At 42.0% G+C, this 25,169-nt stretch overlaps 1 protein-coding gene across 2 annotated transcripts in view; it reads right to left on the reverse strand.

Moving 5' to 3' along the window:
• Nucleotides 1–25,169, reverse strand: part of LOC148422874 (PDZ domain-containing RING finger protein 4) — a 115,238-nt gene that overhangs the window by 33,863 nt on the left and 56,206 nt on the right. The window contains exon 1 of one of the 2 annotated variants that reach the window (XM_088418333.1): nt 21,775–22,005. The exons of the other annotated variant lie outside the window; for it this stretch is intronic. Coding sequence (XP_088274459.1) covers nt 21,775–21,843 — 69 coding nt within the window. The 5' untranslated portion in view covers nt 21,844–22,005. Of the gene's footprint in view, nt 1–21,774; nt 22,006–25,169 lie in introns of those variants that run through there. 2 annotated transcript variants of the gene reach the window in all.

Here is a 25,169-nt window from a genome sequence, read left to right on the forward strand (position 1 = left end):
TGAAAGAAGTCAGAGTAAATCCAATACCTCGTTCCCAAAAATGCTCGAGGGCGGGTACCCGTTGATTATACACTGTCAGGAAAAAGTCGATGTCAACAAATGTTCATGCTATGCATGACAGCAACGGGAACATTACTTTCCCATATAACATATGGACATCAATGCCTTGCTAGTTTTATTCTAAAAATAGATCCACAGCAGTATTTTGTTCTTATATCAAATTCAATAGCCAAATAAACACTCGCACGGAATTTTGACCAGTTTTGGGTCATTTTCTTCCACTCTCAATCGAAGAAAGCTTTACCGTTCCGCCATTTTGAAACGGGTGAGGCCGACCAAAAGCGGACCAGCATCTCCGCGGGGAGACGCCCACCAATAGTCGACCAATAGTGACGCGTTGCGGGGACGGCAACTGAAAATAAGTGCAATTACCTAAAAACGTCTGCAGATGGAGACGAAACAACACAGCCAAGCCCCTAGAGTCATGACAGTTGTTTTGGTCGCATAACCGGGAAAATACCATAAAAGGTCATTTTCTTCCAAAGCTTTACTGTTCCGCCATTTTGAAACAGGTAAAGCAGACCAGCATCTCCGTGAGGAGACGCCGACAAATAGCAGACCAGAATTGTAGTGACGCGTTGCGGGGACGGCAACTGAAAATAAGTGTAATTACCTAAAAACGCCTGGAGATGGAGACAAAAGCCCCTAGGGTCATGACAGTTAATTTGGTCGCATAACCGAGAAAATACTATAAAGAGGGGATGAAAAAACTCAGTATTCCACGTCGCAAGATGAAAATAACGTAAGTCAGGGAAGCTGAAACATGGGGTCCACTGTATTTCAAAAGGTTGAAAATAGTTAGCGATAAATATGTAAATATTGATGCACTTCAGGGTCGCCGTTCACACGGATGAGTGAACAAAAACAACAAACGGATTTAGCAAAAAAATGGGAATTGAGCATCCCCGAAACCGCAAGTCACCGGCCGAGGAAGGTCGACCAACAACGGGGCGCCTGGAAAAGCGAGAGCGGGGACAGTGTCGGTTCAGGCGGCCGCTTGGCAGGGCCGACCGTCGCGCAACGCCAGAACGAGCCCGAGCGGCTCTCGCCTTTGGAAAGCAAAGAGGGCGGCCCGCCGCATGGGTAGAGGGCATCTGCTGCAGGTTTCCCAATTTGACGAGCTCAATGGCTTGGCAACATGGCGTCTGCTCCACTGCGCTTCTCTGATAACAATCCCGCCACTTGGAAACAGGCTGTAAACAGAAACAATTATCCCGGCTAATAAAATATGAACCATATTGCAAGTGTGTTGAAAAACACAAACACGCACACACACCGGTGCGGCGGGGTGGAAGTGTGTCACGACAAACGCTAATTGGTCCCAAACAGCAGAGGGGCAACCTGTTAAAGCCGGCTCGCATCTGCTACGTCGACTTTGCTCGCTCGCTCTTTTGCACATTTAATTCTCTGCCAAACGGCGACGTTTAGCGAGGGAGCGAGACGGCTCGCCGGGCGGGGAAAAAGCCCGCTCCATATGGACGCGCTACGATGAGTTCCGGGACGTAATTAAGCGTCTCTCGGAGGAGCTCCTCGCCGGTTGATGAAGAGACACTTGCTGCGTGACGGGGTCCGCCGAGACACCTGAGGGATGCCATTCTTTTTTGACAAAGGCTTTGCCCATCTTGTGCTTATTTGGAGGCTAAATGCTAAAATTAGCATTTTGGTCTTGATCATTTGACACGTTAGATTAGAGCTACCCTCCTAAGTCCTAGAGTGCTCAGCGGAGGACATCCTGGCCTTTCCAAAGATGTCTCGTGTCTGGGTGGGATGCATGAAAACAGCTATAAGTTCCTAACGCATTGCCTATCGATTTGTGTCCACTGTAGTGGACATTTGGTTTTGGTCTACATCTTTTTGACTCTCCTAAGTCCAGAGTGCTCAGTAGAGGACATCCTGGCCTTTCTAAACGTGTCTCATGTGTATGGGTGAGATGCATGAAAAATGCTATACCCTCCTGAGGCCCAACATAATCGTTTGTGTCCACTGTGGTGGACATCTGTTTTAGACCTCCATCTTTTGACTCGTTGGAGAAACCCTACTGAGTATTACTGTGCTCGTAGAGGACATCCTGTCCTCTGCAGTGATGGTTCATCTGTTTGGGTGGAGTGCATTAAAAATATTACATCCTCCTGAGACCTAACCAATTTATTTATGTCCATTGTGGTGGACATTTATTTTGGATAGATACCTTGGGACTTGTTGGAGCATAACTACTGAGTGCCATGTTCTCGGTAGAAGACATCCTGCCCTTTACAATGATGTCTCATGTGTCTGGGTAGGATGCATGAAAAATGATGAGATTGAGACGGTTCAATTGTGTCCACTGTGGTGGACATTTGCGTTTGATGGATATATTTTGACTCAAAGCAACCCTACTAAGTCATTGTGTGCTCAATTGGACATCTTGGTCTTTACAATGATGTCTCACGTGTTTGAGCGGGATATAAATCACTCTGTCGTCTTGCTGAGACGGAACGGACATAACAGTGGACACAAATGAATGGGCTGAGTCTTGGGAGGTTATCGTATAATTGTAAGAACTGCCGTTGTTGTCATTCACGAAATGTACAATGGGCTGCAGAACGTGTAGCTTCCTATTGCAGTTCATTTGCTCTTAATTTGAGAATCAGTCTTAATGAATCCGGGGCACTGGGTCAAAGGTCACACTCTTTGCCGTATTGCTGCATGGATGTACATTTTTGAGACGGACCGAAGCGCTAGCTTGTCAGGGGAAAAAAAAAAAAGCCACCCCCGGCCCCTCCCGCTCACCTCCTGCCAAATTCATCCCCACAATGCCGAAGTGTTAGCGCGATAGATTTTCCCCGAGCAACTGGAGTCTTTTCCGCGCTGTCTACAAGTCTCCCCCAAGAGCCGGCAAATGTAGCGGAGATATCAAAGGTGTTTGGGCATCTTGGCATGCAAACACACACGCTTGGACACGCTCCCAGACAGAAAGGCAAACACCAAAGTGTCAAACAGGATCTAACTACTCGCGAGCGTGTGGTGTCGGCGCCCGGATGGATCGCGGCGCATCGAGGAGCTCCCAACCCCCCGACTTCTCACCGCGTTTCTCCAAACCATCGATTGGTCCCGTTTAAAATACCCGCTGTATACAAACCGACATCCCCGCCATTGATCGCACCGGTGCTAGATCGCCTCGGGCCGCCTCCCGTAGACCCAGGACGCCCCCAAAGGAGAACGCGGTTGCCGCATTGAATTTACTTCTGTTTAAGGGCGATTATGTGGAGACGGTGTCAACGCCGCGCTCGATATCCGAGCGCTCATAAGGAAGTCGGGATGAGACGAGCCCTCGAGGAATTCCGAAAGAAAAGGTTATTTTTTTCATGCGCTGGATACCCGCTTATCGGTGTGCACGTCTGATAAAAATATGTCGTTGTAGAAACAAATGTTATTGCACCGCGGGACGGAATGCCAATTTCAAAATCGTTTAACCAAAAATTTGGGTGTGAGCCAAGAGAATGAGACGAGCCCTTGCGCAATTCAAAAACAACAAAAAAAAAGCAAGTTTTATTTTTCTTGTTGGGTACCCGCTTATTAATGTACACATAAGATAAAAATATGTCAAACCAATTGCAGCAACAAATTGTTATTGCACTGCATGACAGAACGCCAATTTCAAAATAATTTAGGCCAAAATTTGGATAGAAGACACGAGAATGAGACGAGCCCTTGCACAATTAAAAAAAAAAAAAAAAAAGTATGTTTTTTTTTTATTGCGTTGGATACCTGCTTATTAGTGTACACATAAGATAAAAATATGTCAAGCCAGTTGCAGGAACAAATTGTTTTTCCACTGCATGACAGAAAGTCAATTTCAAAATAATTGGTCAAAAAATACGGGTACAAGACAAGAGAATGGGACGAGCCCTTGAGTAATTAAAAAAAAAATATGTAAGTTAGTTTTTCTAGCCCTGGAAATCCGCTTATTAGTGTACACATGATAAAAATGTCAAATGCAACGATTGTGTTTGCGCTGCATGACAGAAAGCCAATTTCAAAATAAAACGTACATTACAAGTTAATACAGGTACGGTCCGATAGAATGAAAGCATTGAAAGTTTAAATTCTCATTTTTTTGTGCTTTTTTTTTGTCCGTTGTACACTAAAAAACAATGTGCTGAAAACACTTTTGACATCTTGTCTACTTTTTCCCACGAATTTTTTAAAATCGACATCCACCAAATATCTGCATACTACTCATTGATATTACTCATGCGCGTAATATCATCTAGCAAGTGTGCGAGCATGACTTTGCAAAGGTTGTGGAATCGACGTAAATGACTCCCCCCGAAAAGTTGCCGTTCCTACTGATCACTTTTTCACAAACTGGCCTGACTACTTAAAATACTCCAAAAAAACCTACTCATGCGCGTAATATCATCTAGCAAGTGTGCACGCATGACTTTGCAAAGGTTGTGGAATTGACGTAAATGACTCACCCCGAAAAGTTGCCGTTCCTACTGATCACTTTTTCACAAACTGGCCTGACTACTTAAAATACTCCAAAAAACCTACTCATGCGCGTAATATCATCTAGCAAGTGTGCGCGCATGACTTTGCAAAGGTTGTTGAATGGACGTAAATGACTCAACCCGAAAAGTTGCCGTTCCTACTGATCACTTTTTCACAAACTGGCCTGACTACTTAAAATACTCCAAAAAATCTAAATTATAAATCTGTCAGTCTTAATTGAGGAAAAATGTCTGATTTGGTACTTGGGTCTTATCTGAAGTCCTGATATTTTCTTGAGGTTTTCTGTAAATTTTCCAAAAACTATAATACGCCATACGGCATAAAATGACGGAGAAAAGCAGCGGCGCTGACATGCACCATTGAGGGCCGGAGTCTCCGACGTGCCGCCGACATTAATGGACTACCGCTCGCCACTCCCCCGACATTATCCCACCTCGTCATTCTTGATGCGCGCCGCTGTCTCCCGGTCGGCGTTTCACCCGGGAGGACATTGCGATCGATGGGAAAGGACGTCGGCCGAGGCCTCACTTACGTCGTGTTTACTCGGCGAACAAAGACCTCGGCTTGTCAGCCGCACATGTTCATTACCGTCACTGTGTGTTTTTAATACTCTTCATCCAGCGGCGCCGATTCGCGCGTGTACACAAAGAGAAGCGGTGTCACCGAGAGCTTTTAGAGAGCAGCCGGAAGGGACATCAGACCCATCCCGAGATTGTAATATTTGAGAGATTATGAGGACGGAAATTTTGACAACGGATGGTCTTGGAGAGCCAAGAAGTGGTGCGTTCAGGAAGCACCGCGAGATAAATTGAAACCTGATTTTTAAACATTTGTTCTGGAAAAAAAAACAAACTGAAAAATCACTCAAAAAAAGTTTCGATTTTTATCAATTTGATTAATAATGCCATCTTTGAATCTTAGCCCACTCAGGCTAATATTTGCAAGTGTTTCTAAGATATTCCGATATTCCGATATTCCGTCTTCGTTTTTGTGCCGTTTCAAATTTAGTTTTTTGTTTTTTTTTTGCATTAGCACGTACAAGATTCAAGAGGAGACGTCGAAAGTCTGCTTGTCCAAAGGGAGAACAAACAGTCAAATTGAGTTAAACACTTTGAATGCCGTTGACGTAAAAGGACGTCAAAGGGAGCACCTTCGTGGAGCGCCATTGACGTCACATGAATCCAATTACCGTATTTTCTGCTTGATTATGGGCTCTATTTTCGTACTTAACCCATACATACGGGGCAGCGTATTAAAGATTCTTGCTAGAACATACAGCAATAAGTTTTCTGAATTTTTCATCGCTATCAGTGTATATATTGCACGTTTTACATAATATTCCCTGATTGGTTTATCACTGTTAGCATACGTACTGTAAGTAGTACGTAACGTTTTCCGATTGGACTACCATTGCCGCGTCCATACCGCATGCATAACGTAATTTTCTCGGATTGCTTTATCACTGCTGGCGTACGTACTGTTGGTATTACGTAACCTTCTCTGATTGGTTGCTGCGAACATACCGCATGCATTACGTAATATTCCCGAAATGTGTGATCGCTATTAGCGTATATTCTGCACGTGTTACATAATGTTCCCTGATTGGTTTATCACCGCTAACGTACGTACTGTAGGTATTGTTCTTGGATTGGTTTATCCCTGCTAGCGTAGGTATTACGTAACGTTCTCTGATTGGTTTACTGCCGGCAGTGTAGGTACCCCACATATTCCGTAACGTTCTCTGATTGGTCCAGCATTGCCGCATATGTACCGCATGCGTTACGTAATGTTCTCGGATTGGTTTATCGCTGCTAGCGTGCGTACTGGGTGTGCTGCGTGCACTGTTGATTTGGGAGAACATTAAAGGGCTTTTCTTGTGCCTTGCGGTACGGGAAACACGGTACCCTCCCGGTGGATGGAAAAAAGGTTCAGGGAAGTGACAAAAAACATGGTCCCCTCGTCCACAAACGATCACTATTGGCCCTGGAAAAAAAGAAACTAAAGAAAACAAAGACCAAGCGCTGATCGGCGCTCCTCTTCTGGTACCACCCGGCTTGACTGGGTGTGAGAATCTGGCTGGCGTGGGAGGTGGCGGGTTGGACTTTGGTGCCATAGGGGTGAGAAAACGCAGCCGTCATTGCAACCTTGCAAAAAAATAATAATAATCGCATCCGTTTCAAGTTGGCAACTTCTGCCAGTCACAAAATAGTTCGCTCACATATTCGATGGCGTGCGATGTGTCACCTCGCTTTTGCTCGTCATCACTGACGGAGTGCGGACCAATCAATTAACACTCAGGCGCGACGGCAGCGGAATAAAATCGGGCGTGGGCAAAAACCGGCCCGCTCCAGTGACACGTTTCCTGAAAGCTCTCATCGCAAACCCAGCTGATTAAAACCACAATCAAGGACGACACGGATGGCTCCGCCCACTACCTACGCTTCCAGGAACTAAAGTTGATCATTAAGGAAAACAAGCGGCCTTAGTCTCTTTTTTATTAGACCAACTTTCAGTGTGTTACCAAAAAAAATCTGTTTTGTATCCATCCTTTTACCAGGTACCGGAGTACCTGGTATGGGGCGGCATGGCTTGGTGGTAGAGTGGTCGTCTCCCAGCCGAAAGGGTTCGATCCCCCGACCATCAAGACCATGTCTAAGTGTCCTTGAGCAAGACACTGAACCCCCAGTTGCTCCTGATGCTGCGTCATCAGTAGCTAAATGACTAGTTAGTCTAAAGCGCTTTGAGTACCTAAGGTAGAAAAGCGCTATATAAGTGAAAGGTCATTTACCATTTACCAACGATTTCTTTCTCGGCTCGCCACCAAAAAGTTGAAACCCCCAAAGTATCAGGCAAAAAAAACGGGTGGTCTTTATCGCGGCGGTCCCCAGAAAGACAAAGACCGTGTCAGAGTGTGAATACATGTCAGCCATCTCATCAAATAGCTGTCAGGCTGAGCTTATCACGGGAGCTTCAGGGGAAGGGCGCTGACCCGCCGAGTGACACCCGGCACTCGATGGGGGTATGGGGGGGGCTCGTGACACTCCGCCACCTTCATCGCGACACCTCAACCACCCCTAACACACACACACACACACAACATCAGTCATTTCACACGCACGCCTCCATGTCTCAGGGGTATGAAAGTAAGAGCAATGGAATAGAAAGAGAGTCGGGCCTTCCGTGAACTCCTTATCTCTTTATCGACCGTATATCACGCAGGAAGCACCTTGCCTGACACCGTCCTATTTCTCCAAATGTCAGCGCAGGTGTTGCTGCTGATATCTTACAGCCATTTGGGGGGGGGGCTTGGTCACAAAAAAATTAAAAAAATATATATATACACCGTAATTCTTCAAATATAAGACATACTTCTTTCCCCAAAATGGAGGCCAAAAGTATTGGTGCGTCCTATAAACGGTAGCTTAAAGGAATATTGATCCGTCATTCACATAAACTGAGTTGATGCGCTTCTATGCTGTCTTATTTCCAATAATTACCGTATCGGTAAATGGTAAAATGGTAAAAACGTGGTAAGCAGTCTCAACAGTTTATCCACCCATGCCTAGACACTTCTTGACTTTTACTCTTAAATTCCAAGATGCCTCACTTTATAAGTCGGTAGCTTAAAGGAATATTGATCCGTCATTCACATAAACTGAGTTGATGCGTTTCTATGCTGTCTTATTTACAATAATTACCGTAACGGTAAATGGTAAAATGGTAAAAACGGGTAAACAGTCTCAACAGTTTATCCACCCATGCCTAGACACTTCTTGACTTTTACTCTTAAATTCCAAGATGCCTCACTTTATAAGTCGGTAGCTTAAAGGAATATTGATCCGTCATTCACATAAACTGAGTTGATGCGCTTCTATGCTGTCTTATTTACAATAATTACCATAACGGTAAATGGTAAAATGGTAAAAACGGGTAAACAGTCTCAACAGTTTATCCACCCATGCCTAGACACTTCTTGACTTTTACTCTTAAATTCCAAGATGCTTCACGTTATAAGTCGGTAACGACTCCCTCCGTTGGCACGCATCATTATAACCTTGACAGAAGTTATCGAACATATTTGGATTCGCTTTTGGAGCGGCAGAATGCGGCGCTCTCTCTAATTGGGATGCAAAGGTTGAATGCCATTCATTCTCTTGAATGGCGAACATTTAATGAGGACTCCTCAGTCTGCCTAACAATCAGTTAAAAGGCACGCAGGCATGCAGATGTACAACCCCCCCCCAGTAGATGTATATGCCATTTTCCGCAAAACTAGCATGTGGACAACTGCTATTTTTTTTAAGCTAAGTTGCCAATTCATTATTTGTCATTCACAGCTACAACACAGCTGAGTTTACCGGAGATTTATGTGTAGTTACACCATGTCTTCATCTTGGTTTTAGGTTTCTTCTTGATAAAAGCATTCTGGGATACGTTTTGAGTAAATAATGAATGCAGTCCTGCTTTTTATCTCTGATTGGGTCTTGACCAGGAAATGCAAGATAGAAGTTGTTGATTCCCTTCAGTAAATTTAACATCAGCAATACTTTGTTTCACTTGTAGTGTACGTGACAGGTGAATTTTAGACAAATGTTAATAAAAAGGTTGTAGGAGGGGCAGTTTTAAATGAGAATTGACATCCTCCATTAGAGTCGAGTAAAGTATGACAATGCCATCCAGTGGACATGATTGCTGATTGCACTTTCATCCCCTGATTAAACATGATATTGCATTACAGCCTAGGGTTGAACCCCTGAGCTGGTTTTGTTTTCGTGTTACACTTATATTACTCTATTGTATTTCATCTGCGGTGTAACTTTAGAACCACAGACATGGTGTAATACTGCGTGGTATAAAACGATACGTTACAATAACATATCTTTGAATCTTTAAAACAGAATTAAGCATTAGTATGAGCGTAGACAGAAGTACACCAGCACCTGACGAATGACGGACCAGGAAAAAAAAAAAAAAGATGAAAAAAATGGAGCAAAAGAAGAGATCTTCAAGAAGCAAAATAACTTTCAGGCTTTTAACCCGACAAGCTTTGATGGCACGCGTGAGAACAGAAGGTCCCGGTATTACTCACAGGTGACGCCACGCTGATGTCACCCCCGTTCCCCAGCTGGAAGCGAGACCCTCTTATCCCGATGAATTAACCGGCTGATGGAAATGAAAAAGTGGGGGCGAGCGGGAATCGGGCTTTTGGATGATAACCCCTTCGCTTCCGTCATCCCTTATCTGCGTTTTCCTTTTAGCGAAGGCTAAAAGTGTATTTCACGCCTTGTTTGGGGTGTCGCACTCACAGCTAGCGAACGCCGAGAAGAAAAAACAAAGAAAACCCCCCAAGCCGACTTGACGTGTGGCTGAAAAGGTCAGCCGGGTTCCTCTTGAGATAAGGGGGAAAAAAAAAAAGGTCAATTTATCATGACTCGCTCCTCTTCAATCCACTCCCGCAGATAAAAACTCATTGAGCGCAAGTACGGGCCTCTTTTGCGTCTGAGCCGGATTTTGTTGTGATTTTCAATTCCGGCTGGCGATTAGGCGATGAAATATCCAATTACACGGTCAGCGTGAGGCCGCGTCGTGCGCCGGTGGCGTCCCGGGCCCGGGAAGTGCCGCGATCGCATTAACGCGTTGGCGGGAGGTAAATCAGGAAATCTCAGGCTTATTTACACTAGCACAAATGTGCGTCTTTTGAGAACTAGTGGGGCTTTCCTTGCGTTACATTTACAAGCTTGATTTGAATAGTTCTTCCATAAAAATTTATTTTTTTCCATAAATGTAATGACAATGTGACTCCGTGACAAAACAAAGGGGTTACAATGTTTTTTGGAACAATTCAGCAATAGGGTTACTCATGTTCCAATTGATTGGCTCTTAATTTGAAAAGATTGTCACCAACCACAACGCGGGTCCGTATAAGTTTGCTGAGAAGTTGTTAGAACAGAATTCAAGCGATGAGTTGGCTCATGTTCCAGTTAATTTGCTTTTAATTTGAAAAAGAAGTCTTAATGTCACAGCATTAAAAAGCCAAATTCAAGATCTGATATATTCAAGTACTGATACGCATTGGTAGGTGCATCGTACCAAGGATGCATCGCGTAACATTCGTTTTTGTAAAATTGTACCCCCAACAATACATATAAAACTTATAAAAAGGAAGATAACGTACATACATGATAGAGAAGCAAAGAAATGAAAAATCAAACTCCCCAAAACGCCTCAGTTGCAGTCGCAGGGGTTTAAAAAAAAAAAAAAAACGGGGTGTGAACTGTGCAGAATACGTCAAGTGGAACTGCCGTCGACAGATGAAACCATCAAACTCATTTTGTCGTCAAAGCAATGTGACCCCGGGCTGTCAAATAAAGCTCACGGACCAAAAAAAACACAAAAAACGAGCCTCCAAATGCACCTCGCAAATAAAAAGAATGGCGGTTGATGTTTTTCACCATCTGTCTGCAGGCTTCCAAAACAATGCGCGGCGGCGTCTATTTGTTGGCAATCGACAAAGCGGCGGCAGATTGCGTTCTGGGATACCGCTAGCCCTCCAATCTTGGCAGACTGCAGATCAATCACGCGCCGTGTTTCTTTCGTTTCTTTCTTAACTCCCGCAATCACTTTTAAGCGCTTGAGAGATATCCTTCAAGAAACATAACCGAATCCCAAAGATGGATGACGATATTTTTAGCCCGGAAGATAGCGAGGATGCGAGGGGCGGGGCTTCAGAGTACTCCGTAAAGCTCAGTGTTCTCATTGTTCAGTGGGAAGAAAATTTGGTGCCGAGTTGTTTCATGTTCCAATCAATTTACTCTTAATTTGAAAAGGGGGGGGGGGGGGGGGGGGGCTCTCATGACGTTACACAACATCAAATTAAACACCGCTAAAATCTCACACACAACCTTAAGTGCCTTCACGTACCCATTGGGGTACTGGTACCCCAATTTCAGAACCACTAATACCCCAACTTCAGAACTACTGGTTGAGGATACCGCAGTAGGAAATTTTCAAAATAAAGTATCTCAGTATCTCCTTGTTCTCAGTCCCAAAACTCATTAGTTCAAGGTAACTTCCCGAGTAGGGTTGCGCAATAAATCCGATTTATTTGAATAAATCGCCATTTCAAAATTCGGAGATTGAAGAAATAGCGCAATGGTGAAATCTGAATTTCTCAAAGACATGTTTGCAATCAGTACTAATTGATTGTGGCATTCAAAACCATTTTTGGCAATAAAACGATAACTCCTAAAAACGTGAAATTACGTCTTTGGCATTAAATGAGTAAAATTGTTCACTAAATTAGTTTTCACATAATACTTTTAAAAACACATTTTTCAACTTGCTGTCAACTTAAAATGACAACTTATCCTGAAGGCTCAGGTAACAATCACGGTTCAGTTTATAAATGTCACATGACACACAGGTAAGCCGCGATTGGTCGCCAACCGACCCTTGAGCACAGCAGCTGTCCTTCTCAGTAGAAAAATAGAGTAATAAAGTAGAAATCAAATAGCTTTTTTTCAAGGTATTAGTATCAACATTTGGTATCATTGGTATCAACATAAAACAATATTGCGGACCCAATCTGGCCCTCGGGCCTTAAGTTGGACCCCCGTGGTCCAGTATCATTGAATAAAATTGAGATTTGAATTTTTTCTCCATATTTCCCTGAAAAAACGAAAAAGAAAACCCGAGCTTCATTTCAAAATATGTGCGATACCATCTGAAAAATTTCCAACCGATCGAAAGCCTGAACGTCGCCTTGCTGTATTACTTAAAAAAAAAAAATAGCTGTCATCCTCGATTGTCGTACGGCGTCGTTATTTTGCAGAATTAATTGGCGACTCTAAAAGGTGTCGCCGCCACGCTGTCACATTATTTTCACGCCTGACAAAGTCAAATATATGCATATTTCTATGCATGAATAGCTTTTAAAACAAAGTAGATCCCGGCGCAAACGTAGCCTCGGGGTATTCCTTCCGACGTTTAATTTGAGGAACTTCCATCTCTCTTCCTGCTTTGCTTCTCCCCAAGGAGACTCCACTCAAGGCCGGTGTCAATCACCAGACTTTGTCTTTTTCTTTACGACGAAGCGAAACCTACAGAAGCCGGATTCGGATTTCCTCTCTGTTACCGTACGATAAGGTGTGAAGCGTCTTAAGGGTTTCCCCATGTGACTTCGGGTTACGTTGGAAGGAAAGCCTGGTGGCGGTGATAGCTTCTCAACCTTGCAAGAAATTACACACATGGCCACCAGCGGCGTCATCTGAACAAGCGGCGGGTCCGTCGGGTCCTTCTTGGACCTTCTACGCTCCGCGGGTTTCACATCAAGACCCCCCCCCCCCCTTCGGATTACTGCGCTTTCACTCGTTTCAATTACGAGAAATATCGCAACTTCCCGGCTTCACGTCATTAAGTTGGATCTTCGGAGGATTATTTCGATTGTTTTGAAATTCTAATCAATTTGGACGGTGGTGCAGGATCGGCTTCGGGCTCAGAGGTCAGAAATGTCATGATGACGGGTTTTTAATTCATTATTCACATTAAAGCAGCGCTTCTTAATTATATTTTACAGAAAAGAGAAGACCTTTCATGACCCTCTTACTCATGGCGCCGACTACAAACAAGGTTATAAACAAGATTAAAAATTGTACCATATTTTCCGCGCAGATTATAAGGGGCACCTTCAATGAATGTCCTATTTTAAAATGGTTTTCAGATATATACGGCTCACCACATTATAAGGCGCATAGAATAGAAGCTACAATAGTGACTGGAGTTGCATTATGCACCCCTAGAAGGAGCCGTGCTAAAAAGGATGTCCACAGAAACAGATAAGTCATATATCTGGCACACCTTCAATGAATGCCCTATAACTGTTTTCAAATATATACTGCGCACCGCATTATAAGGTGCATAGAAGAGGAGCTACATTAGTGACTGCGCTAAAAGGAATGTCAACAAAACAATCAAATGAGTCTTAAATCTGGCGGACCTTCAATGAATGTCCCATAACTGTTTTCATAATTATGTACGACACACCGCATTATATGGTGCATAGAATAGAAGCTACACTAGTGACTGGGGTTGCATTATGCATCCACTAGATAGAGCTACGCTAAAAGGAATGTCAACAAAACAATCATATAAGTCATATATCTGGCGGACCTTCAATGAATGTCCTATAACTGTTTTCATATTTAAGTACGGCACACCACATTATAAGGCGCATAGAATAGAAGCTACATTAGTGACTGGGGTTGCATTATGCATCCACTAGATAGAGCTGCGCTAAAAGAAATCTCAACAAAACGATCATATAAGTCATATATCTGGCGGACCTTCAATGAATGTCCTATAACTGTTTTCATATTTAAGTACGGCACACCACATTATAAGGCGCATAGAATAGAAGCTACATTAGTGACTGGGGTATCATTATGCATCCACTAGATAGAGCTGCGCTAAAAGGAATGTCAACAAAACAATCATATAAGTCATATATCTGGCGAACCTTCATTGAATGTCCTATAACTGTTTTCATATTTATGTTGGGCACACCGCATTATAAGGTGCATAGAATAGAAGCTACATTAGTGACTGGGGTATCATTATGCATCCACTAGATAGAGCTGCGCTAAAAGGAATGTCAACAAAACAATCATATAAGTCATATATCTGGCGGTCCTTCAATGAATGTCCTATAACAGTTTTCATATTTATGTAGGGCACACCGCATTATAAGGCGCATAGAATAGAAGCTACAGTAGTGACTGGGGTTGCATTATGCATCCACTAGATGGAGCTGCGCTAGACTAATATGTCACCAGTTTTCGTCGACTAAACAGACTAAAACCGTCATGAACGTGACCGAAATAAGACTACGGCTTTTAACGGACTAAAATTTTTGCGTAAACTGACTATAAACATAACTAGTATAAATTGAAATGACAACTCGAGACGACAATTAAGACTAAAAGAACCAAACTATCTGACACTTGTGCACTACCCGTGGTCTGTTCCCACTCGATAATTTCCCGTTGTGTCTCCGCACCAACCCTGCTCGCACGCGCGCACGAGTGTCACACATCTTGAAGCTCAGTCGTGCGTGTCTTTTTGCCTTTTAATTAGCAAGATGGCAGATGTTGATAAAAGCCGCAACACCGCACTTGAAACTTCAGCTGTTTACGCGTCACCTTTCCGGTACAGCTGGGTAAATACGTTAATTATAATAAATTCGCAGTTTTTCTGGACGGCTATGATTTTGATTTCAAAGGAAGAAATAAACCAAAAGAACATTTATTTATTCATTTAACTTTTATAGCTTTGTATTACAAATGATAGATTTTTTTTGATCGCATACTTTTAAAAATCAATGGGGAAAAACACTATGAAGCTGAAATTTCCAGCAGATGATTAAAACGTAAGATTTTTAATATTATAGATTTATTATATTATATAGAATTATTTTTCATTAAAAGGAATTCTAATATTATTTGTTACAGATTTTGATGCATTTTTCATAATTTATTGAGATTATTAAGTAAAAACCTTGTGGCGTTAATCTTAAAATTTATGGAAAATTATTTGATTTTTTTTATGATATCATGAAATATTCAATGGAAAAAAAAACACAAGGGAGTTGAAATTTCCAGAAGATGATTCAAAAATTTCAAAATGCAACGATTCTGATATTTCGATGTGTTTTCAGCTGGACGTGCGAGATTTTGTGTACAAAAAGTATGCATTGTCCAAATTTTGGACCATATAAAACCATTATAATCAAAATTTTTGAGATGCATTTTCATAGGATTTATTACAATGACTTTTTCTGCAATTTTTGCAACATTTGAGCGGAACTGTACATTCAAATATAATTCATACAAAATCAATTAATTTTTATGTATTAATTGCACATAAATAATGATATGCAATCATACTACTATACTATATATATAAACTATACTACTGTTCACCAAAGTAACTCATTCAATCCCAGAGACGTCATTTTACGTTTTTGGGAGTCCAGATATTCAATCCCAGGCACTTATTTATATTTTTTACAAATAAAGTAACCCATTCAATCCTAAAGATGAAATTGTTTCCAGGTCCAGACATTCAATCCCCGGTAGTGATGTAGTTGTTTCAAATAAAGTAACTCACTCAATCCCAGAGACGTCATTTTACGTTTTTGGGAGTCCAGATATTCAATCCCAGACACTTATTTATATTTTTCACAAATAAAGTAACCCATTCAATCCTAAAGATGAAATTGTTTCCAGGTCCAGACATTCAATCCCCGGTAGTGATGTATTTGTTTCAAATAAAGTAACTCATTCAATCCCAGAGACGTCATTTTACGTTTTTAGGAGTCCAGATATTCAATGCCATTTAAATATATTTCAAATAACGTTAAGTGATATGCTCAAGGAATTTCTAAAAATCTCTGATAGAAATAGGGCATATTAGAGCAAAAAAAATAACTTTATAAAGTAAAAAAATGGCAAAATCCGGAGCACTTCTCAAGGTAACGGAACTTAGGCGGATGTGAGCCACAAGCAAGCAGCCAGGTCATTTATTTTCAAGGCCGAGCCTGGCTTCTTGCTTCTCGTCGCGCATATAGCTTAGCCGCTTGTTATAAGACTTATTAGACCGACGGGCCACTTCTCCGCCGCCTTTGAGAAATAAATGGGAGGAAGCTTCACGGCCCAATGAGGCACAACAGTCCCCGATAACCCGCCGGCGCATGCCAATGAGGCACCCGCCGACGCTTTATTGTACGCATCGGCACGGAAACAAAGTTGGAATATAGAAACTCCTGCGAGTAAGTCATAAAAATGTTTATGTGCCTATATTATGCTAATAGTCTTAAAAAAACACAGCAATAACTATGATCCTAAAACACTTCATTTCGAATAAATGGCGTAAAGATATTTGAGCTTTTTAATAGCTACTCAGCGGAGCAAAATCACGCGGGCAAAAGTGTAAACCTCGCAAAGATTTATTTCAGTGTACCGACAATTTCGAACTATAAGCTGTTACTTTTTACTCATGCTTTGAACCCTGTGTGTTACATTCCGGTGCGACCTATATTCAGTTTTTTGTTGTTTTTCTTTTACTGGCCACAAGGGGGCAATTTCCTGGTAAACAAAGGTAGGCAGAAGAAGACACTATCAAAGTATTCATTTTGTGTTTGAACTTTTTTTTTTTTTTTTACTCGCCACCAGGGGGCACTCTCCACTAGTAAGCACAAACATTGTTTAGTCTCTCCGTAAGTATTTCACTCGGACATAAATTACAGACTATAAGCCGTTACTTTTTTCTCATCATTTGAAACCTGTGTGCTACCTATCTTTATTTTGTTGTTTTTTTCCTGGCCAGGTGAAATTTCAGCTCCCTGATGTCTTCTTTAAAAGCTTTCCCTCAAGGACCGTGCCAGTTTTATGGCGGTGCTCGAAGGTAGTCCACCCAAGGATTTCATTTATCGTCTTTTTCTTGGATTCTATCGTTTATTCGGTATCTTCTGGGAAGAACAAATCTCTAAGTCTGATGGAATATCTCAAGAGCGGATTCTTTCTCGGAACAGCTACTTACTGTAATTTTATTTTGTTTACTTTTGCGTTTTGTCTACCCACCGCAGTCCGGCTACGGCTTCCCAAAAGATGCGTCTCTGAATCGATGCGGAAAAGCTGATACTATGCCGTAAATAAAAGATGTCCTCCTTGCAAGACGGAGATTTGTGGGCCACGCTGAGGAAGGAGCACACTCTTCCATGCAGAACACCCACCGTCGTGAAAAACGCGAGCAGGCAATGGGATGGAGCCGGCAAGTCATAAATCTCCCAGGGTCAGGTAAGAGGAAAAGGAAAAGGGGGGGGTGTCATCAAAACCGGGGAGGACGGCGGCGCCGAACCAACCGCCGTGACCGACTCCTGCTCCCTGAATCAAGCGGCGGTTGGTCATGCTGTGACACCGGCAAAACCACATCTGCCTCATTTACATTTACACATCCAAGCAATTCCGCATAATCTGCAGGGAAGATGGTGACACTTTACTGTATATGTATCCGAGGATAATACAGAATACGATATTCTAATCGTTAAAAATAGTGTATACATTTTATATTATGTATATATATATATATATATATATATATATATATACATATATATATATATCCACACACACACATTTTCGGAGCATCTTTCACTGTACTCCTTGAAAAACATAAAAATTGGGACCTGGGTATGTCTGGTTTCAGGTGGCCAAACCCCTAACCCTAACCTTAATCCTAACCTAACCCTAACCCTAACCTTAATTCCTTATAGGTGCCACATGTAGGTAAATCTATTCTCAAGTCGACCAGACCGGTAAAATCATGGTATATAACTGCAAAACAATGGATGGCAATCATATGTACGTAAATTTTCGCTATACTATAACGTCCATTTTTTGGTCCCCTGTACATCCCAATGTAACATTTTCTTCAAATTGAATGAAATGACATTTTCTATGATCTTTTTTCCATTTGTTTATGAATTACATATTTTGTATCAAAAGCATAATAGGTCAAGCTTAAAATAAATACAAACAAACACAAATATCCAGTGGAATGAAAATGCCACAATCAAAATATGGGAATATGCAACTTCTTTTTAAGGAGTACAGTGAAGTCTGATAAAACCTGCCACTCTTGAACACAAATGATATGTCTTTAAAAAAAACAATTTCGGAGCATAGTTGGGTGCTTGTTTTTTTTGGGGGAGTTTACAAGAGGCGCAAAGTCCAAAATTTACGCAGCGAACCACTTACTTTAGGGAAAATGAAGCCTCATGACCCATGCTGATATCTTTTTGGTCCTCTAGATGGCGCTGTTGGTTTGAAGATCCAATAGAAATTGAATCCATTTCCATTGTATTAGCTTTTGCTTTTCATACCGAGAGCACCATCCAGATGAAAAAAAAAATACTACACGTGGTATATGAGGCTTTGTTTTTTTCAACCGCTACTTTCTCAAAGATGTTGATTGCGCCTATGGGGATTTTTCGCCCATTCACAAGAACATTAATGAGGTTACTAATTTTGGACCTGAAAGCTCACCCTAGTGGTCTACGAAAGCCGAACTTTGTGCACCGGGACGCGAGAAACTTTCCCGAAACGTTTGCACAAAATCGGAAGCGTCGAGTAGTCCACATATCTTTGTGAGGGTTCAGGATTCTAGCCTAGACTCTCTCTCCTCAAAATCTTTATCCTCTGCATCTCCCCAGCTTTAGCTCTCACAGCGGGCAATCAAAGAGAAGATGCTGATGTTGTGACTCTCGTCTAAAGCGGCTCAGTGCATCAGCGGGCGGACAGCCGCCTCCACGGCCTAACCCCCACCTGATGGAGCTAATCCCTGTCGCCAGTCCACCACAAAAGGCTACTTGCTAGCATACTGCGCAAAAGAAGGTGTGACGCTGCTCAGTGCTGCACTTTGTACTGTTTGACCGCCTTTGTTGCCTATAGACGAACGTTGTGGAAAATGAGGGGGAATACGCAGACGGTTTCATTACATTCTTCTGGGAACTTCTTTCATCATCCAAGACTTCCTTGCTTTGTGCACCGGGCAACAGAATTGAGTTTTTCCCCAAATGGTTTCCAAAAAAGTTATAGGCACGGAATTATGCTGGTCAAGCGGGGTAGTGGGGTCATTGTTAGATGTCTCGGAAGATTTAGTGTGTCTTCCAGTGGACTCAGAAAGTAATTTCGGAGTTTGTCTGTACAAACCTTATCCCATATTTATGCTTATTGTATTGAAAAGAATTGATTTAGCAGTACAACCTTGTTTGAATTAAGAAGAAAGAGGACACCGTGACCTAACTACAGGACAGAATGGTCTATGGATGGTCTTTATGTTCTTGGAGAAGAAGATAATCACCATTGTATGAACTGATAACTGGTAGTAAAACAGACACACACAAACACACACACACACACACACACACACACACACACACCCATACAACTAAATTCATTGAAAAAAAGGTATAGGTATAGGTATAGGTTCGTTTCATTACGATCCATCTATCCATTGCATATCATCGGTTTACCAGAAAAAACATAAGAGGAACCTGAAGTATTTTACATCTCAATACATAATCCCTTAAGCGGTAGATCTCGTCTTTCTTCCAGCTCGACCAATAGCCTCGCACGCACTTCCAAAAGTGAACAACAAACAATAGCCATGGCCGGGCCCAGTTTGGCAGCACGTCAAGGCAGCGGTTGAGCCGTCTTTTGTTCGCCGCCTCCACACGCACTCACCACGATGATGCTTGGCGCCGGATATTTTCCGCGTCTAATTAATGCGCGGGGCGGTTGTATAAAACGGCTAATGAGAGCTGTGATCACAGCGGCGTGAAGGCAAGCGTTACGGGGAGGGAAGGCATGGCGAAGGAACGGCGTGCTTCACAGTTATTAGCCAGCCACTTGAACACGCTTTCCGAGAGGTGCTGGAGGTGGCGAGGTGAGTGCATCGCACATACCCGCGCACACGCACACACACACACACGCAGACACACACACACACGCATGGACTATTTTGAAGCTGTTTTGCATTGCATATGAAGACCTTTCAGAAAGTCTGCACCCGCACGATAAATACTGCGCTACGTAGTAATTCCATTAGACGTACGTTTTTTCCCAAAAATTAAGGCTATTTTTGATAACTTTTAAATGCGATCTGTCAGCCAAATAAGCCGAGATTTGACTCACGGCTCTGCATTTTTATATTTTTTTATTCGTACATAAAATAATTACCGCAACGGGATGAGCTAGAGGAGGGGGAAGTCAGTCGGGTTAGCATTTAGTGCCTGTTGCAGCTAACAGCAGTTCGTGTTAGCTGAGGTTGATACGACGTGATTTTCATTAAAAGAAGCAAGCGGACAGAACCAATGTCCGGGTCACACGGAGGAATATGACTCAAATCGTGTAAAATTATGATGTCTTCAGTTCATTCAATTAGGAGTGCGCCGGTTAGAGAAAACGGAAAGATATTTGTCACATTTATTATATTTTTGACTCATTTATTAGATGGGGTCTTATACACCATCATAAATTTAGTGGAACATGAATGGTGCGGAACTTAGGGCATTTATGGGAGGAATGAACTCGAGCCGCATCGCATGGCATGCCATCCCTGGGCTATAATACTGCTAGAATGATGTGGAAGAAATGACACAAAAATGGCCAAAATTCTGCATAAGGATTTAGTGGTTAATAACTATTGTAATCTGTTCTGTAAAACCTCAATGTCACGATTTAGGTCACTTTTCAAGTGTCTTATTTTCAAAAGGACAAATTCATTTGTGGTTCGCCAATCCTATATCATAACATAGCAATTTTTCTTAACCCTTATGCAGATTATTGACCATTTTTGGCTCATGTTCTTCCACATCATTCTGGAAGTATTTTGGCCAATGGATGACACACTCCAGGTGGTGTAATAACTAAGTGGTTGTACCATGTTGAAATTCGACATGTGGACACCATCTGGGTAAAATTTCAGCTCCGTAGTATCTTCTTTTAGTTTTCTTTTGATGTAAGGGTCAAAGGATTGGAAAAAATACCGCACACGGGTTAAAACCGCGGGAAATTTACACTTTTTTATTCTTTCTAGTTTCTGGTAAAAATGGTAAAACTACAGCCGATTGCTTGCACACCTATTGGCACGTACGCGTGCACAAACACGGGCACACACATGCATACTCACACAGACATATACAATTCCTTATATGGTATTACCACGAAACTTCTTATATGGTATTACTACGAAACTTGTAACCGCCATCTTTGATATAAAACGAAGAGGAGAGCCCGAGATCACCGGGAGAGCTCGGAACTCTCTCCCTCTTTTGCAAAAGATTGTTTTTTTCACCAGTCTCTTATTATTGATAACTCTCACGGGTTCTCAGCAACCCCGATTAAAATTTCGCCATTGCAGAGTTGACAAGAAAACTAGCGGGAAAGTTGGAACCGAGGCGGGACAAATTTGCTCGCCGACACGGTGGGAATATTCCCGTACGCCTCGGGGTGTCATTCCGCGAAACGGAAGTTGCTCCCTCAGCAAAAGCGTGATGAACGAGTTGCGCGCTAGCAACTCTTAACCGCTCGCCACCCGCCAAGCCATCGGGAGGACTCGCTCTCTCGCGTTTCATTTCAAGCGGCGGCGGCGGCAGCAGCTCACCTGTGCGATCTCATAGAGCAGCTTATAGTGTTCCTCGCGCTTCTGTAAAGTGCACAGATTGCAGCCCATTATAGTTGCGGTGCAAACGGCCGGCGTCCGATTCTCTCCCCGGTGACGGGCACGAGGGGGAGAGGGGGCGAGTTGAGGCTCGGCGGCGGGCTGCTTCTCATCCGTCACTCCTCCGTCGCCAGCATCTTCTGGGAGCTGCGCGCAGCTTCAGCATCCGCCGCCGTGTGCTGGCGCCGCGCTCGCGCGCGCCGGCGCGCTCGACTTGTGGCCACGCGAGGGACACTCCCCCCCACGACCGCGTCATGACCGCCGCCGTGGCGGCTCATGAATAATGAGGCGGGAGAAGGAGGCGGGGAGCGGAGGAGGGGGCGGAGCCAAGGGGGCAGAGGGAGCCGCAATATTACCGCCGAAGCGCAGTCGGATGGTGAGGCTCCTTTGTGTGAGGAGCTTCGCAAATGTCCTCAAATGGGGGCGCTTGTACCCCTGTCGTACCTACAAGCACTTCAGGCAGTCTAATTTACTGTAATGCTTTATAATGCAATGGCTATGACATTTTTCTTTTCAAATTAAGAACAAATTGATTAGAACATCTCTAAATAAAGATGCCCATGAATAAAAAAAATTATAAATATTCCTAAAACCATCTTTTTTAACAACAACGATATAAAAAAGCTACAAAAACTATCATATAGGACTACGTTTTCATAGTGTTTATAGTGGTATAGTGGTATTGATTTTTCAGGGCCTCGCAGTTTCATGAATTTTTTGGTGCTATTTTGCTTTTTTGTTCATTCAATGTTGTTCAGGCAGTCTAATTTACTGTAATGCTTTTTAATGCAATAGCTATGGCATTTTTCCTTTCAAATTAAGAACAAATCGATTAGAACATCCCTAAATAAGATGCTCATGAATAAAACATGTATAAGTATTCCTAAAAGTTTATTTTTTTAACATTAACGAAAGAAAAAAACGAATCTAATCAACTATCATAAAAAAAAACACATTTTCACAGGGTTTACAGTGGTCCCTCGCTATAACGCGATTCATTTTTCAAGGCCTCGCTGTTTCATGATTTTTTTTTTGCTGCTCTTTGTTTTTTTGTTCGTTCAATGTTGTTCAGGCAGTCTAGTTTACTGTATTGCTTTTTAATGCAATAGCTACGCTATTTTTCCTTTCAAATTAAGAACAAATCGATTAGAACATCTCTAAATAAAGATGCTCATGAATAAAAAAAATGTATGAGTATTCGTAAAACTATCTTTTTTAACAGTAACAAAAGAAAAAAGCTAGGCAAAACTATCATAAAGTTGAGGGCTGGATTAGGTCATTCCTCGCGGCGCGACAATCAAACGTGACTTGACCCGGTGCGTTACCGCCGACATGGGCTTGAAAATAATTGACGGAGAGAAAGCATCTTATTGCGTGTTTAAAACGCGGCAAACCGCATAAATCGGCAAACGGAATTCGTAAAGTTGAAAGAAAATCCACATGCGACATCCCCACTCAAACTACGATAATTGCTATACCTTATCGTCTCCGCCGCCGAATCTCCGACGAGCGGGAGGCCCCGCTAACGAGCAATAATCGTTAACAAATCGAGTTGACTCGGCGAGCGCTCGTCAGCCGGGCTAGCGGGCGTCCCCGGGGACGGCGCGTCCGATTTTCTGGGCTTTAATTTTGCGGCGGAGCTCGGAGGAGAGCCAAAACCTAACGCTACGTCGCACGGACGCCATTACGGCTAATGGCATCCGGCACTCTGCTGCACTCCGTGTCCGCCATCCACATCAAAAGGTCCACAAGAATTAATAAGGAGAGAGCTTTCTCCCGTTGCTAGGCGATCGTCAAGCCCAAAAACGGTGACGTCGGCGGGTCACGTTGCGAGGAATAAGCATGTGCGATGTGTACATTTTGTACAAAGTTCAAAAAATGTTCACTGATCCGGTTCATCAATTTCTTTGTAACGTTTTGAAGTACCGTATTTTTCGCACTATAAGACGCACCAGTTTATAAGGCGCGCCTTAGTTGAATGATCCATTTTATATCTGTTTTCATATATAAGGCACACCGCATTGTAAGACGCATAGAATAGAAGCCACAGTGGTGCTGAGGTTGGGTTATGCATTCACTAGATGGCGCTGTGCAAAAGGGAATGTCAACAAATGAATCAAGAGTTAAAAAGAAATGATTATAATATAATAAATTAAGAATATGATATAATTATAAGGCGCACCTTAGATGAATGGCCCATTTTAGATCTGTTTTCATATATAAGGCGCACCGCATTGTAAGGCGCATAGAATAGAAGCGACAGTAGTGAATGTAGTAATGAATCAAGAGTTTAAAAGAATATAATTATGATTTAATTAAATGTTGAAATGAATCTTGTAATACAAATACCAAAAACCTTAAAATATTTGATTTTGGAGCTTTAAAAAACGTTTTTGGATTTATTTGATAAAATTGCGCTTTCGATAACAAAAGCTCCTACTTGTCTCCTTATAAATTGCTGCAAAATTAGAGATTTTAAACAGATTTCAAATGGCGAATATTTTTGTTGTTGTTGTATAATAGCATACGAAATTTCTCCATATATATATATATATATATATATATATATATATATATATATATATGGAGCAATTTCGAATGATATTATATATCCTAGTTTCCCCAAAAATAGGGTTTTATCCGATTTTAGCGCCAAGTTGTTTTATTTTCCTACGTAGGGTTTTTGTCCAGTTAAAACCTGGTCCGCCAGACTCATTTCCCAGAATGGAGCGGCCACACAAAGTGTCCCAAGCGTTCATGACTCAGCCTGTCTTTCTTCCGTTTCTACTTGAGTAAGCGTCATCCAAAACATTTCACCGTCACGCTTTTTTTTTTTAAGTGCTTGATTTTTTTTTTAATCCTCGCTAAGTAAAACAGAGGCCAGCTAGTAATCCTTCGATTATGAAAAACAAAAACATGTATCGTCAACAGGGATCACTAAATTAAGTAGATACATAAAATACTGAAAAATCATTGCACCACTCAAATTAGCAAACATTAAGTGTTGGTAAATGCATTATGCATTATTTTGAATCATTTAAACATGCATGAACTTAATTGCATTTTTAATACGCTAACGCAAATGGAAATTGACTAAATCTAAAAGAGAAAAATGCAGCTAGCCTTTTAGCTAGCTTTAGAAACGGAGTTAAATAAACGTAATCATTTTGGTAAATTAATTTAAAAAAAAAAAACACCACTAAGTACGGACTCTAAACATTAATATAAATATAATTATTAACATTATTAACATTAATAATATAATTATATATATATATATATATATATATATATATATATATAATATATATATAATTATAATTATAATTTCACAGATA

This window comes from Hippichthys cyanospilos, chromosome 6, assembly GCF_059441005.1.
Source record: "Hippichthys cyanospilos isolate Australia breed blue-spotted pipefish chromosome 6, RoL_Hcya_1.0, whole genome shotgun sequence".
NCBI classification, from domain to species: domain Eukaryota; kingdom Metazoa; phylum Chordata; class Actinopteri; order Syngnathiformes; family Syngnathidae; genus Hippichthys; species Hippichthys cyanospilos.